The 13,480-nt window shown below is 34.5% G+C and overlaps 1 protein-coding gene across 3 annotated transcripts; it reads right to left on the bottom strand.

The window, feature by feature from the left end:
• Window positions 1-862: 862 nt before the first annotated feature.
• Window positions 863-5,267, bottom strand: LOC132286097 (uncharacterized). Of its 3 annotated transcripts, none has more exons than XM_059788361.1 (3): window positions 4,858-5,267; window positions 3,249-3,463; window positions 863-2,254 (listed from the first exon to the last, which is right to left on the bottom strand). In XM_059788361.1, exons 2-3 carry the CDS (start codon window positions 3,417-3,419, stop codon window positions 1,130-1,132), a joined length of 1,296 nt encoding a protein of 431 aa, XP_059644344.1. In that variant the 5' UTR covers window positions 3,420-3,463; window positions 4,858-5,267; the 3' UTR covers window positions 863-1,129. The 3 variants fall into 3 exon arrangements, with proteins under 3 accessions (XP_059644344.1, XP_059644346.1, XP_059644345.1); XM_059788363.1 differs by having other exon boundaries at window positions 3,249-3,384; window positions 4,858-5,257; XM_059788362.1 differs by having other exon boundaries at window positions 3,249-3,390; window positions 4,858-5,255.
• Window positions 5,268-13,480: the final 8,213 nt, after the last annotated feature.

Genomic DNA, 13,480 nt, shown 5'->3' with positions numbered 1-13,480 from the left:
TCTCATATTGTTCACAGGTTAGCATAGATCAAATATCTTTCTTTGAAAACCTCACAAGGGTCACTTATAATTAGTTTATTCGGGATTGGACATTTGTATGTAATTGGACTAGTCACTAGTGCTAGTGATGGTGTCAGCGAGGCGACTGACACATCTCAGCCATGGATGGTGTATCCGTCCCAAGACCCATGTTATCCAATGATTAAGATGCAACATCCACTCATTGGCCGAATTCATGTAGCTAACAGATGCACAAAATGCAAGAACTGGTGCCTCATCCATATTTATTAGCACTGTCTTCCTAGTAGAGAGGTAACTCAAAACTTGGAAAAGCATGAATAAAACCCATGAGAAACTTCTTTTCAAATGATTAGAAATACATGATGAGGTTAGACTACATGAAATATAAATCCAAATCCAGAACAGATGAGTTTTTTCAATCTCATATAGTACACCTGATGTCTTGGAAACAATTCATTAAAGCTAATGTGATACCAGAATTTGTAAGGAAGGTTTTATTATCAATAAAACCAAGTTGCAGCTGCCAGAACAATTGCTGCAGAAAGAAAATCTGATAACTAGTGGAATCAAAACTGCCACGTCTCACTGGATCAGCAAATAACAAGATGATGCATACAGCGGATAGTTTTAGCAGTTAGACTCGTGCGGTAAAGTCAGCTCATAGAAAAGATAGCTCTTCCAACAAAGTGTCAAGTCCTTTCATTCTAATACTAATTATTTATGACAATTCCTGTGTGCAGTTCAACACTGCAGTTGGAGGAAACATAATTTTAGTATTAGAAATCATCATTGGAATCTAAACCATCCACCTTCCACAGCAGTTTTTGTGCAAAGACAAAAGTTGAAGAAAAGAAAAAATAGTTCCATAAAACTTCAAGAGAATTAACACAAGGGCAAATTTTGTCATACTCACTATCTGTAAAATACGTAAAATAGTGAAATAAGCTGTATATAAATATGAGAGTATATAAAATGTCCTAGGAAATCTGCAGCTTTTCATTGTGTACGTGCGCATGCGTGTGTGGAACTTAGGCAAAAGAAATGATACATAAGCAGCTTTCTTTCAGTTCACTGGATCATCTCCAATTCCAGTTTTAGCACTCTTGTTCTAATTCCCAGTAGCATAAAGCCGAGTGACATGATTTTTGCCCTTGAGATGTTGCTCAAATGCATCTTCATTCATGCACCATATTTGACATAGTTCGCACCATGGATGATCTCCACCATTTTTCTTACCAATTTCCAACTGTTGTAGTTTAGCCTGGTGTTTTTGACCTTTTAGGTGCATCTGCAATGAATCCTCATCTATGCACCAAATTTGACATAGTTTGCAACTGTCGTAGTTTAGCCTGGTGTTTTGACCTTTTAGGTGCATCTGCAACGAATCCTCATCTATGCACCAAATTTGACATAGTTCACACCATGGTCGAAGATCTTTTTCCTCCTTGTCCTCTTCCCTGCTCAGCTGCAACTGTTGCAGTTTAGCCTTGTGCTTTTGACCTTTTTGGTGCTGCTTGAAATTCAAGGCACCTGAGCATGGCACTTTGCAGGAATCGCAAATGAATAGCCCCTCTTGATCTGTTTTAATGTGATTACTGTGAGATGGTCTCGGCTGTTGAGGTGGGAGCCGTTGGAGGTTGCAAGTTGATGCTTTTCTCTTTGTGCTTGACAGACTTGGCCTTGGCCTCATCCATGAACTTGGACCTCGAATGTAACCTGGTTTTGGCAATGGTCTTGGAGTTGGACTAGGATTTGAACGTTGCCCCAGTCTTGGACTTGGAATCCGACTTGGAACCAGTGGTAGCCTCGGATTTAAATTTGAAGATGGACTAGAATTTGAAGACGACACCTGATTGAATGAACTCTGAACCAGATTTGGACTCCGCCCTGGTCTAGAACTAAGAATCCGACTTGGAACTAGCGCTGGCCTCGGATTTAAAGTTGAAGATGGAGCCAGATTAGATGGACTTGAAACCAGACTCAAACTTGAGCTTAAAATATGTTTTTGTGCCAGCCATGGACTTGGACGGGAACTTGAAGATGACACCTGATATAATGGACCCTGAACCAGACTTGCACTTGAAATTGAACTTGGCCCTGGTCTTGAACTTGTATTCCGACTTGGAGTTGATGACAGCCTTGGACTAGATGAACTTGGAACCAGATTCAAACTTGAGTTTGAATCCCAATTTCTTCCCCGCAATGGACTTGGACTTGGAATTGAAGATGGCACCTGATACGAGGAACATGCAAGTTAACAACATGAAACTGATACCGGTTAACCAATTGGTGAAACATACTGGATAATATTCTAAGACATAGAAGAAAAAAGAAAAGACATTGTCAAGCCACAGCCAATCATGCAAATTTTAGAATGTTTAAAAGATGGGTTCCAGATTTTGGAACCCAAAGGTTGCGTCTGACTCTTTATGCGTTCGCCTAAAATTGCATGGCTTTCATTTTGTTTATGAACAAGGTATGGTTCATGCATTCCAAGATGGTATCAAACAAATAGCTCACATCCCATCCATTTTATTGGAACAGCAACAGTTCGTTGGACTTCTGTGCTTGCTGCGAAGAATCAGCAGATTTTTCCATTTTTCTGTCTTCACATTTCAGAGCATCAACACCCCTTTTTCAGAACTGCAACTCAACTATTCAAATGCAATTTTGCTTGAGATGCTAAACGAAGCTAACACAAACTCAATTCAACTCCACAAGCTCTAGTTCCAATTACTTGGGGTTGGATACATAAATCCTATTCTATTATGATCTCAAATATAAAACATATGATACAATCCTCCACACCATCTTTATGCATATAGACATAGTACATTTAATCACTAAACCATATTATTGTAGCAGAAGACCAGCATTGAGTGCAACACTTACATTAGGAGCGGTTTATAGAAACCTCTCCCAAGGATTTCAAAAATATCAGTGGACAACATTCAAATTACTTGAACAACACTATCCTGTCTCCATCTTTAGAAACATCACCAACTCACCTCCTCCCCTTTTAAGTTTCCACGTAACAAAAGGCTCAATTTTCACTTTATCAGAAGTAAATTAATCAAGGCTTGTAAGGACATGCCATATAGATAGAATGGCTTCATTGACATTTATAAAGAATTGGACAATACAAATCCACCATCATAGATATAGCCATTATTAAAGTCACAAAGACAAGAGTCAAGAGGCAATTACAAGAGAGGATAAATTCTCACATGCAAAGGCATAGGGACAACATCTGCAAGCAATTGCAAACTTTTTAGTTTCTTCCAATATGCCAACTCTCTTTGGATTGCAAGGTCCACTGACATAACATTCTTCCTCCTCATTTCAGCTATTTCCGTTTCAGCCCTATTCCTGAAATCTCCAGTTAGCAAGTTCTCCATTTGTTGTATTTACCCAGAAGAATAATGTTCTCCATTGGTGTGCACTTGTACAAAATATAAGAAATTATTCATTTAGTTTAAAAATTATTCATTTGTTGTATTAAGTCGTTGAAAACTTAAGATCCTGGTATGAAGTTGATACTGCCAGTAATTTTCTAAATCACTCCTTACATAGCAATAATTAAAAGGTGAATAGAAAGAAAATAAAGGTATGAAAGTTTACGTACAGATCCAAAAGGATGAAAACTAGAAACAGAAAGTTAAAAAGAGAAGAACTACACAGAATATAAGGTACAGTAGTTTTCTATCAAGCTGAAAACATATTATATCTTTATTTAGAAATGAACAATGTTTCTTTTCCCAGGAAATAGTATAAGCACAACTTTTCGTGCATGCATAACATGTCCACTCGCAAATAAGATAATATGCACATTTTGTACCAAAAAACCTAAAATTTGATGCCCGTAAGGTAAAAATTGTCACATTTTCACTTTTCAGTCATGTTTGTATGCGACTTGAAAGAAATTTTTTAAGGAAAAAAAAAAGAAGAAAGATTATTAAAGATATCTTAAAGGTACATTTTCTTTTACCTGCAGCTGTTATTTCTTAGATATAAAACATTGATAAAATGGATATATCAGAATTCCAGAAGTAAGAAATCATGCTTGAATAGGGGAATTGATAAAAAAAGAAGAAGGGTAACGTGCAAATAATCCCCTGGTCTGCAATTTTGATCAATTTTTTATAAAAATCCCAGAATACCCTTAAGGGAATTTTAGGTTTTTCTTTTTTTTTTTTTTTTTCAATAAATAAATTTTTTTTTAATTGCCTAGAAAAATATGGCTAGTGCGGTATTGCCGGAGTGGTTGGTTGCTCCCATGTGCCATGTCTGGGAACCCTTGAGCCCTGCACCCTCCCCCTCCCCCCTAACCTCTAAAATTCTTGCCATAAAAATTAAAAAATAATAAAAAAAAAGGCTTCGTCCTGAAAATATGGTATTATAGACGAATATATTGGAGACATTATGGATATTTCATTCCTAAGCTTATTTCCTAATTGAACCACTGAGGCTGTTCAATAAGCAAAAAAAAAAAAAAAAAAAAAAAAAAAAAAAAAAAAAAAAAAAAAAACAATTGAAGTAGAAGAACACATCTACAAGTTAATCGAAAGGCAAAAACATCAGGAAAATCAATATAAATGACAGACCCACATAACACACTTGCATTTCAATAATTTCATGCTATTGTTTGATAAAACAGAGAACAAATCATGATAACAAAAGCAATAACAACTACCATATGAAAAAACTTATGCGGCAGTCATCAGAAACAAAAATCAACCATAAGTACCCATCAGCTAAATGCAGAGCCTATACATACCCATATACACACAAACACATATAAACAAATGGGAGAGCTTGGAGAATGGGGATGCTTACAGTGTCGAGAATGATTAGGAGACTAGAGTGAGAAAGTAGGAGTCTCTATACGGTTGAAAATGGACTCTGACACAATTGGGTCTAGGGTTTGCGATGGAAAGGAAAATTGGAGACACAGAGATGCGTATCAGAGTTAATTGGTTTTATTGTTGAGAAGGAGAGAGAGAAATGAAATTTTATTAGTCTTTCACAGAAAAAGAATAGAGAGAGTATTGAGGAATGGCAACTGACACTTCACAGGAACCAAACAGAGAAATTATTCCATGGTGATGAAAATTCCATGCATGATCAAAGTTATTAGAGCATCCCCACTTGCCAATTTTGATAACATAAGCAGATTTTGCTCTGCTCTCCATTATTTTTTTTTTTTTTTTTTTTTTTTTTTTCATAGTTGATACTCAGGTACACATGTTTAGGAGGCTTAAAATCTTGATTTTCCTTTCAAAAGTAAGGACGTAATGCTGCTCGGTCACGCACCCGTTGATTCTCCGAATTTTCCTTTGCGTATATTTTTCAACTTATATAATGAACATTCATTTTCTCATTTAAAAATCATCCCTACATTCTATCTCTCAATTATGTAAAATTTCTTCCAATTGGCAAATAATATCTTTGCAAATTATTTAAAAGGTAGGATCGAGATTATAATTTGGATTTCGAATAATCGGTTGTTATTTGGAAGGTCGGAAGTTACTTGATTGAGAATCCATGGAATCGGATTGAGTTTAAAAATAATAACTAATATTGAGAAAATAGAAGATAAAATAGCTTGAATGGTAAATAATAAAAATATGTAGATGTGATGAATTGTGGTAGGAGTTGAAATATTTATAGAAGAGAAATGAATTTTAAATTTTTTTTTTTTTAAAAAAAAAGTTTATTTTTTTTATTTTTTGAAAATTATAGCCACCAAATAGTGCCTTAACGGCCAAATGCAATGTTTGTAGCGGAAATTTAAAATTTAAAGTAAAAGAATTTTTTTAAAAAAAGGTCTTTTAATTTATTTTTGGCCCAAATCAATTTTTTTTTTTTTTTTTTGAACAAACAGTGCCTAAACAATATATTTTTTATTTAATGAATTTTTTTTATTTATTTTTTTAAAAAAAAAAAAAAATGAGCTCAAAATAACCTATTTTTGGGTTTTTTCTAAAAAAATCATACAACCTAACCTTTGTAGCCTTAAAAAAAAATGGAAAAAATGCTTCACCCAGAACGACGTAGTTTTGGCAAGAAAATAATAATAATAAAAAAACTCTTGATCGGGTTTGGCCTCGCAGTATTCCGCGAGCTCTTTTGGGCCCACCCAATTAGCTCCTAACCGTTAGGGGGCAGTTGGGCAATTTGGCACGCGAAAAAAAGGCTTTCTAGAATCCGCTGTTGATGCTCTTTGGGGCGCTTTTATCATTTGGAAAAATTCATAAATTATATATTTATAAAAAATAAATCTATTTTTTTTTTTCCAGTATCTTGTGAATGAGCTTCTCCTTCTTTTCTAGTTTTCTTTAAATATTTCAAATACGTGAATAATCATAATGGCTTACGGCTCTTTATTAAAAGGGCATGTGCGTACTTGCAAAATTATTTATTTATTTATTTTTATTAAATTTAAATTATCCATTCATTTTATTATTTTATTATAAAAACGCAAGAAAAGGTAAGAGAGAAAAAGGATGCGAGACCTACAAAAATAAAAGGCGGCAAAGTTTATAGGAATTCTCCACATCATTGACTATGGAAGAATTCATAAATTATATATTTATAAAAAATAAATCTATTTTTTTTTTCCAGTATCTTGTGAATGAGCTTCTCCTTCTTTTCTAGTTTTCTTTAAATATTTCAAATACGTGGATAATCATAATGGCTTACGGCTCTTTATTAAAAGGGCATGTGCGTACTTGCAAAATTATTTATTTATTTATTTTTATTAAATTTAAATTATCCATTCATTTTATTATTTTATTATAAAAACGCAAGAAAAGGTAAGAGAGAAAAAGGATGCGAGACCTACAAAAATAAAAGGCGGCAAAGTTTATAGGAATTCTCCACATCATTGACTATTCGTAGATATTATGAAAGAAAATGAGAAGCGAGATATGCTTATATGACACTCTTCTTCAATTGTACATCACTTACTTTTCTCTCCACTTTATATAAATATTGTCGATTCAAATTTACACACAAAATGTCCTAAGAGGTCCTCTTACAACATTATTTTTTTCAAAATGAGTCCTATAACAAAAGAATATGCCAGTTTAATATCACTAATCTAATTTAATTTCTTTGAATGATATTAGCATTTGATTTTAGGAAGGATAATGGGACAGGAGGTTGATTTGTGACCTAAACCACTTTTTTATTCAAAAAATAAAAACGAATATAAAGAGGGGGATCCTCGCAGTTTCTAAAAGGTAGCCCAATATCCAAAACATCTGGGCTTGTGAAGGCTTAAGCCCACTAGTCAACATTTTTTATTGCGTGAGTCGGACATATTATATTATTTGTATTACTATTTAATGAATATGCATTATTTTTTTCCCTTAATGTATTTAATTTTTGGGTAAATTACATGGACCTCCCATGTGGTTTGTTATAATTACAGGGATCTCCCCTATGATTTAAAAATTTACTCGGATATCCAATAAAAGTGAAACTAACCTACGCAGACCTCCCTTCTTAGTGATGGACCGTTAAATGGACTAACATACTTGTTTAATTTATTAAAATGCCCTCAAGTTGCTATAGTAAATTACTAACCTAGGAAGCTCCAAGCAACAAAACCACCTTGACCCATTAGCTTCCATAGATTTCGACACCGGTGAGCAAAGAACAAAGTACGTCCATGAAAATCAAAGACCAGTTCTATGATTAATTGACCCAATTGTCGAAGAACAATCCGTTGAGGAGAGACCTATTTTGGTGAAGCTACCCAACGTTGAAACTCAATGGTGTCAAGACCCATTATCGGCAAAGCTTTGAACTGAAGTTTCCATTGTTTTTAGTGAAGCTCCAAGCAACAAAACCACCTTGACCTATTAGCTTCCATAGATTTCAGCACCGGCGAGCAAATAACCAAGTGCATATATGAAAATTGAAGACCAACTCCATGATTAATTGATTCAATTGTCGAAGAACAGGTCCGACGAGGAGAAACCTATTTCGATGAAGCTACCCAACGTTGAAACTCAATGGTGTCAAGACCCATTATCGATAAAGCTTCGAACAAAAGCTTCTATTGTTTCCTATGAAAGCTCCAAACAACAAAACTACATTGACCCATTAGCTTCCATAGATTCCGGCACCGGTGAGCAAAGAACCAAGTGCGTCCGAGAAAACCGAAGACCAACTCCATGATTAATTGATTCAAATGTCGAATAGTAGGTCCAGTAAGGAGAGACCCATTTCGGTGAAGCTAACCAATGTTGAAACTTAATGGTGTCAATACCCACCATCGATAAAGCTTTGAACATAAGCTTCCATTGTTTCTAGTGAAGTTCTAAGAAACAAAACTAACTTGACCCATTAGCTTCCATAGATTCCGGCACCGGCGAGTAAATAACCAAGCGTGTCCATAAAAAATAGGTGAGTAAAGAGAGAAAGTGAGTAAAGAGGAGATATATGAAGGGCAAAATAGGTATTTTACTCAATTTAATACATGACATCAGCACAATCCATCATTAAATGATGTTGACTTTAACAAAAGGGAGGTCTGTGTAGGTTAGTTTCATTTTTAGGGAAGTCCGTGTAATTTACCCTTAATTTTATTCATATAAGGTAAACAATATAATACATAGGAAAGTGACCAGTAGGATCACTAGGACAAGCATTACAAAAAAATAAATAAATAAAAACTAAAATGAGGTATACGGTATACCCCATATCAGTAGAAGACAAGAGAACTAAACAATATAAACCTTTAAACAACATTAATACATATGATTTTGATTAGAGAGAGATTCTTGATGCATCTAAACCTTCCTTGCATGTTTCAGTTGTTAGTTGTTGAGGAGTGTGTTTAACACCATCATGAGCCCTCTTATTTCTTTTTCCCCAAATGAACCATAATGTTGTTGTAAACAAGTATCTTTCCAGTTTGTACTTCATAGAGTTGCCTTGAGTTTAGCTATAAACCAATCAACCATCCTAGAAATGTATTGCAGATTCATGACATCAAAGGGGCTAGACTAGTTAGAAAAGACTTTTTCCAAGGAGTAAACAAGCATTTTTCTAAGGGGTTTGCCTAGTTAGAAAAAACTTGGGTCTTGGTACCTCATGATACATCAAGTCTCAGGATCGATTCCTCCTTGATGTAAATAATCCCAACTAGGAAAAAAAAAACCATCTTTATCTTAGAACTCATAATGTGAGGCAGAGAGTGTGAGTGATTTTGTTGGATTTGGGGCAAGGATTGGAGACTTTCTCTTTCTAGACTTCCTCTCTTCTACCATCGAAGATCTTTGGTTATGATTGGAGATGGCAGCTGGGGCGTCAATGGTCATCTTATCCTTATTCATAACTAACTAGTTCTTCTCTTAGGGCTTGGATGAAGTGTAATATCTTGGATATTTCTGGGTTTTTTATTATTTATTTTTCGTACCTTGTTTTGCGTGTCACGCGGGCGCCGAGGGCCATTTCGGTCATTTTTTTGAGCCAGGGGAATTAGAAGTGCATTTTCAATCATTTTAAGTCAATTAAAAGTGATGATATCACTTTTAGAATTTTTCGAAGTCGGGATGATTTCCGGGCTTTGGAACTTCTCCCGATTTTCTCATTTTAAGTGAGGGGTATTGTAGACATTTCACACACATATACATATATATATAAGTATACATTGATGTAGATATTTTATGGGATGTGGATGACATTGCAATGGATGAGTGAGGGTAAAATGGTAACTTGGGCATAAATTAGTAGCCCATAAATTGGTGACACTTGGCATATTTTTGGCCTTATGCTTTGTTCGGTAGGAAGGAAAAAAATTGAATAGAATGGAGAGAAGAAGGAATGAATGAGACATCCCTAGGGAAGAGATTAAGTGTTTCCCCTTTTTGTTCCATTGGATGGAAGAGAATGGAAAAAACTAAAAATTTAATTTAATCTGTATGATAAAACGAAAGATAAGTTTTTAAGTTATTTTTACCATTAAACCCATCACTTACTTTTCAACTTCAACAATATTTGGGCGGATGAAAATTTGTGAAGGAGGAAAGATGACTCATCCTTCCTATTATCATTTTTTTTCCTTATATTTTCTCTACCGGATGAAGGAAATTTGTTCTTTCCTTTCTATTTTCCTTCCACCCTTCTTCTCTCATTCCTATCGAACATAACATTAGGAATGAGTTGGAAGACCAAGCCTTACCCCCTTTCTTTTTCATTTTTGGATCTTCTTCTTCTCTCTTTATCTCTTCTATTTCTCTCTCTATATCTATTCATACATAACTGTGATACCCCCGGATTTTTGGATGCGGGTTGGCCAGGCCCACGCCCGATTACCCGAGGATATCAAACCAATTAACAATAAACAAACACAGAATACAATTAAGGAAACAGGAATAAATAAAAATTTGCTAAAAAGATACTAGAATGATAATCAAAATACTGAAACCTCGGAATAAAATCAAATTAATAAAGAATTATTCTGATACATCCAAATTCTCTATTTCTAATATAACTCGGGAATCCATCTGGTGGATCCCTAAAAACTCCAACACTGAAATCATCAATTGAAGAACTCCATTGCTAAATCATGAAGAAGCTCATACGTCATCGGAAGAATGAGAGGCCGTCTCTGCTCAGCACAAACAAGATCTAAGACCTGGAACCGTCCGTTACCTGAAAATAATAGTGGGTCAGGCCCACGAACAAGTTCTATTCTAACTGCAATCCATACAGTGACCCGATACGCAAATACACCCTAGATATCTCAACAATAGCTATCTAGTCCATAAATATATAAATATCCACACTAAGGGACATTCACTGGACTACAGTAGGGGTCTTAACCTGAATATAAGGCAACATGCGAAAACGCACCCAAAGGTGGGCATGAGTACTTAGACCTAACATGGTACATCTTAACCTACTATTGCCAGCTACGTATCCATTGCATATACGCACCCTAACCAACGACTCTGAGACTCAAGCTCATATCGTGGTACCGTAATCATATATTTAAAATACGTCCAAACCAAAGTATGTCATTCAATTCTTTGTTGATCTGACCTAAGACGTATAATCAGTTAACCACTCAACTTATTCAGTTGATATGAGTTAGCTTTAAACAACAGTAAATCCATATGGTCACTCAAGTTACTCAGTTGATCTGACCTAAACCACAAACATCAATTAATCCAGATAGTCTCACAACTTACTCAGTTAATCTGACTTAAACAAAATTAGGATTCAATATTTTACAATCCTTTCCTTTAATCCAATAGGTCAGGTTTATGCGTTTTGAGCTAAACCATCCCTAGTATGACACCATCCTATACCGGTGCATATAATCTTCCATATCCATGTAATTGACAGAATATATTAATTCAGCAATTAAAATTCCACATATATATAATCGTTTAGCGATTTACAATCCAAAACCAATATCCAAATAATTGCAGAAAGATGTTTAAAGGTTTAACAATTTAAATCCAAGAGTTAAACCATATATTGTTTAACAGTTCAACGACTAACATCCAAAGTATGAATAGATCAGTTTTAATAAATCAATAACTTTATCATGCATATAAATAAGTTTTAAAATCATAATATTGTCCAAGAAATTGCTAAAATTAATTCTAGCAATTCAGTTCCTTTTATCCATCAATAGCATGCTAGGTTGCATCTTTGCATACTATTTTATTGTTTTAGCACCGAGCCATAAACTATGCTACAAGTCCAATTTGTTAATTAAAAGACTCCCTCATACATCTAAAATTTAATTTAGAATCATATTATAGCACCCTAAATTGTCAAATTAAAATTAGACAATTTAACTTCCTTCCAGCAGTTAACCGGACACAAGTTGTTAAATAGCGCACTGTTAATTCCATTAATATAAAGAGGGTATTTTATGCAATACAAGACCTTAATTACATCCTAAATTAATTATTGAAACCCCTATTAAAGTTTTAAAACTGTTCAGAAACCCCAAAAGCCTAAACAGTTTTTGAAAACTTACAGTACGCATCAAAATGGAAAGAGCTTGCTCTAAAATAAATAGAGCGGGCTCAAACCAACATTGAGCCGGCTCCAAAAAAATTTGGAGCAGGCTCAAAGTGTTTGGAGCCGCTTCCAGAAAGGGGAAGCTCACTGTTCCACTTTCTTCTCCGTTTTCGATGATAGTTGGTTTCTAAAACTGATCCTAAGGGTCTTATTAATACCAAATAGCATCCCAATGGTTTAATAACAACAATTGGAATTAAATACAAAGATTAAATTTGCTACCGAACTAAACATGCTTTAGAAACAAACTGAAACTATTTTGCAACAACAGTTCCATTCCAACCTCTCTGTTCCTCATCAATACTGAACCTAAGATCTTATATCATCCCATTAACATCCCCATGGTTCGTTTATAGAAGATGGAAGTAAGTACAGTAACAAAAATCACAACAGAATTTAACATCCTTTAAGGAACAAAACTGGAAGCAGACATGCACAAATTGTAAGCAGATTTGATTTTAATACAAACAGATCATCAAAATAGCATATAATAAACACGTAAATCCCGATTACTGATTAATTAAAACCCTAGAGGATATCTAGGTGCATAGAACACGAGCCAAAGGGAAGGAGAAAGAAAAGAACTTGCCTCTGTGGTTTTTGAATAAAAACCCTGTCGCCGTCTTCCTAGGTTTTTCCGACGACGTCCGTTCACTGTCAACTCTACCTCCTACTGCTCAACCTTCCTCCTCCTAGGTCTGACCTTCAAGCCACTGCCAAAACCCTCTCTGACGTTGCTCTATCTTTTCCTCACAACCTCTCTCTGTTTTCATTTTAAACTCTCTGTATATTCACTATTCAGGAATAGGGTTTGTGCTTACCACCCTAAGCAGACTTATAACAGTATATATATAGGCATATAAAAACCTACGTCTACTTATATTAAGAGATGGAAACCCAACTAAACCCTAGTCGGCCAAATACACAATCCCTAACCCTAAAATCCTAATTTAACAACCTAATTAACTCATTTAAAACAATCAAAACTAATTTAATTAAATAAAAACAAAAATCCAATTAACTAATTAATTAAAACCTCAATTACATTACATAGACAATTAACCAAACAAAACAATTCAATCAAATTAAAGAATAAAACAATTAAATCATATAAAGAATAAAACAATTAATTAAGATAAACAACAATTTGACACATAAGCACATAGCCACAAAAATCAATTCAAAAATGCATATTAAACACTAAAAAAAAATAAACAAAATTTCAATTATATCCTTTTTAAATTTAGGGGTATTACAATAACCTCCATGCTTCTAACTTAAATTTGGAGGAATTGGGGTATGATTTTAAAGATGTCATAGAAGAGAAAGTGAAAGAGCTTGGAGAAGGCCATCTTTTAACATCCATATTGCAAGGACTAAGGGTGATTTTGAAATTGGGATTGGT

Source organism: Cornus florida, unplaced genomic scaffold, assembly GCF_030987335.1.
Source record: "Cornus florida cultivar Cherokee Brave unplaced genomic scaffold, ASM3098733v1 CherokeeBrave_3.0.0_Hap2_Chr11, whole genome shotgun sequence".
NCBI lineage: Eukaryota > Viridiplantae > Streptophyta > Magnoliopsida > Cornales > Cornaceae > Cornus > Cornus florida.
The sequence above is the reverse complement of the archived record's forward strand: the minus strand, read 5'-3'. Positions and strand labels throughout refer to the sequence as shown.

Excerpts from the sequence above, each read along its gene's own strand:
- LOC132286097 (XM_059788361.1), bottom strand. The coding sequence starts at position 3,419 with ATGGAGAACTTGCTAACTGGAGATTTCAGGAATAGGGCTGAAACGGAA. Across the intron at positions 2,255-3,248 it reads TTGTCCCTATGCCTTTGCAT|GTGCCATCTTCAATTCCAAG; the intron begins GTGAGAATTTAT and ends TCCTCGTATCAG.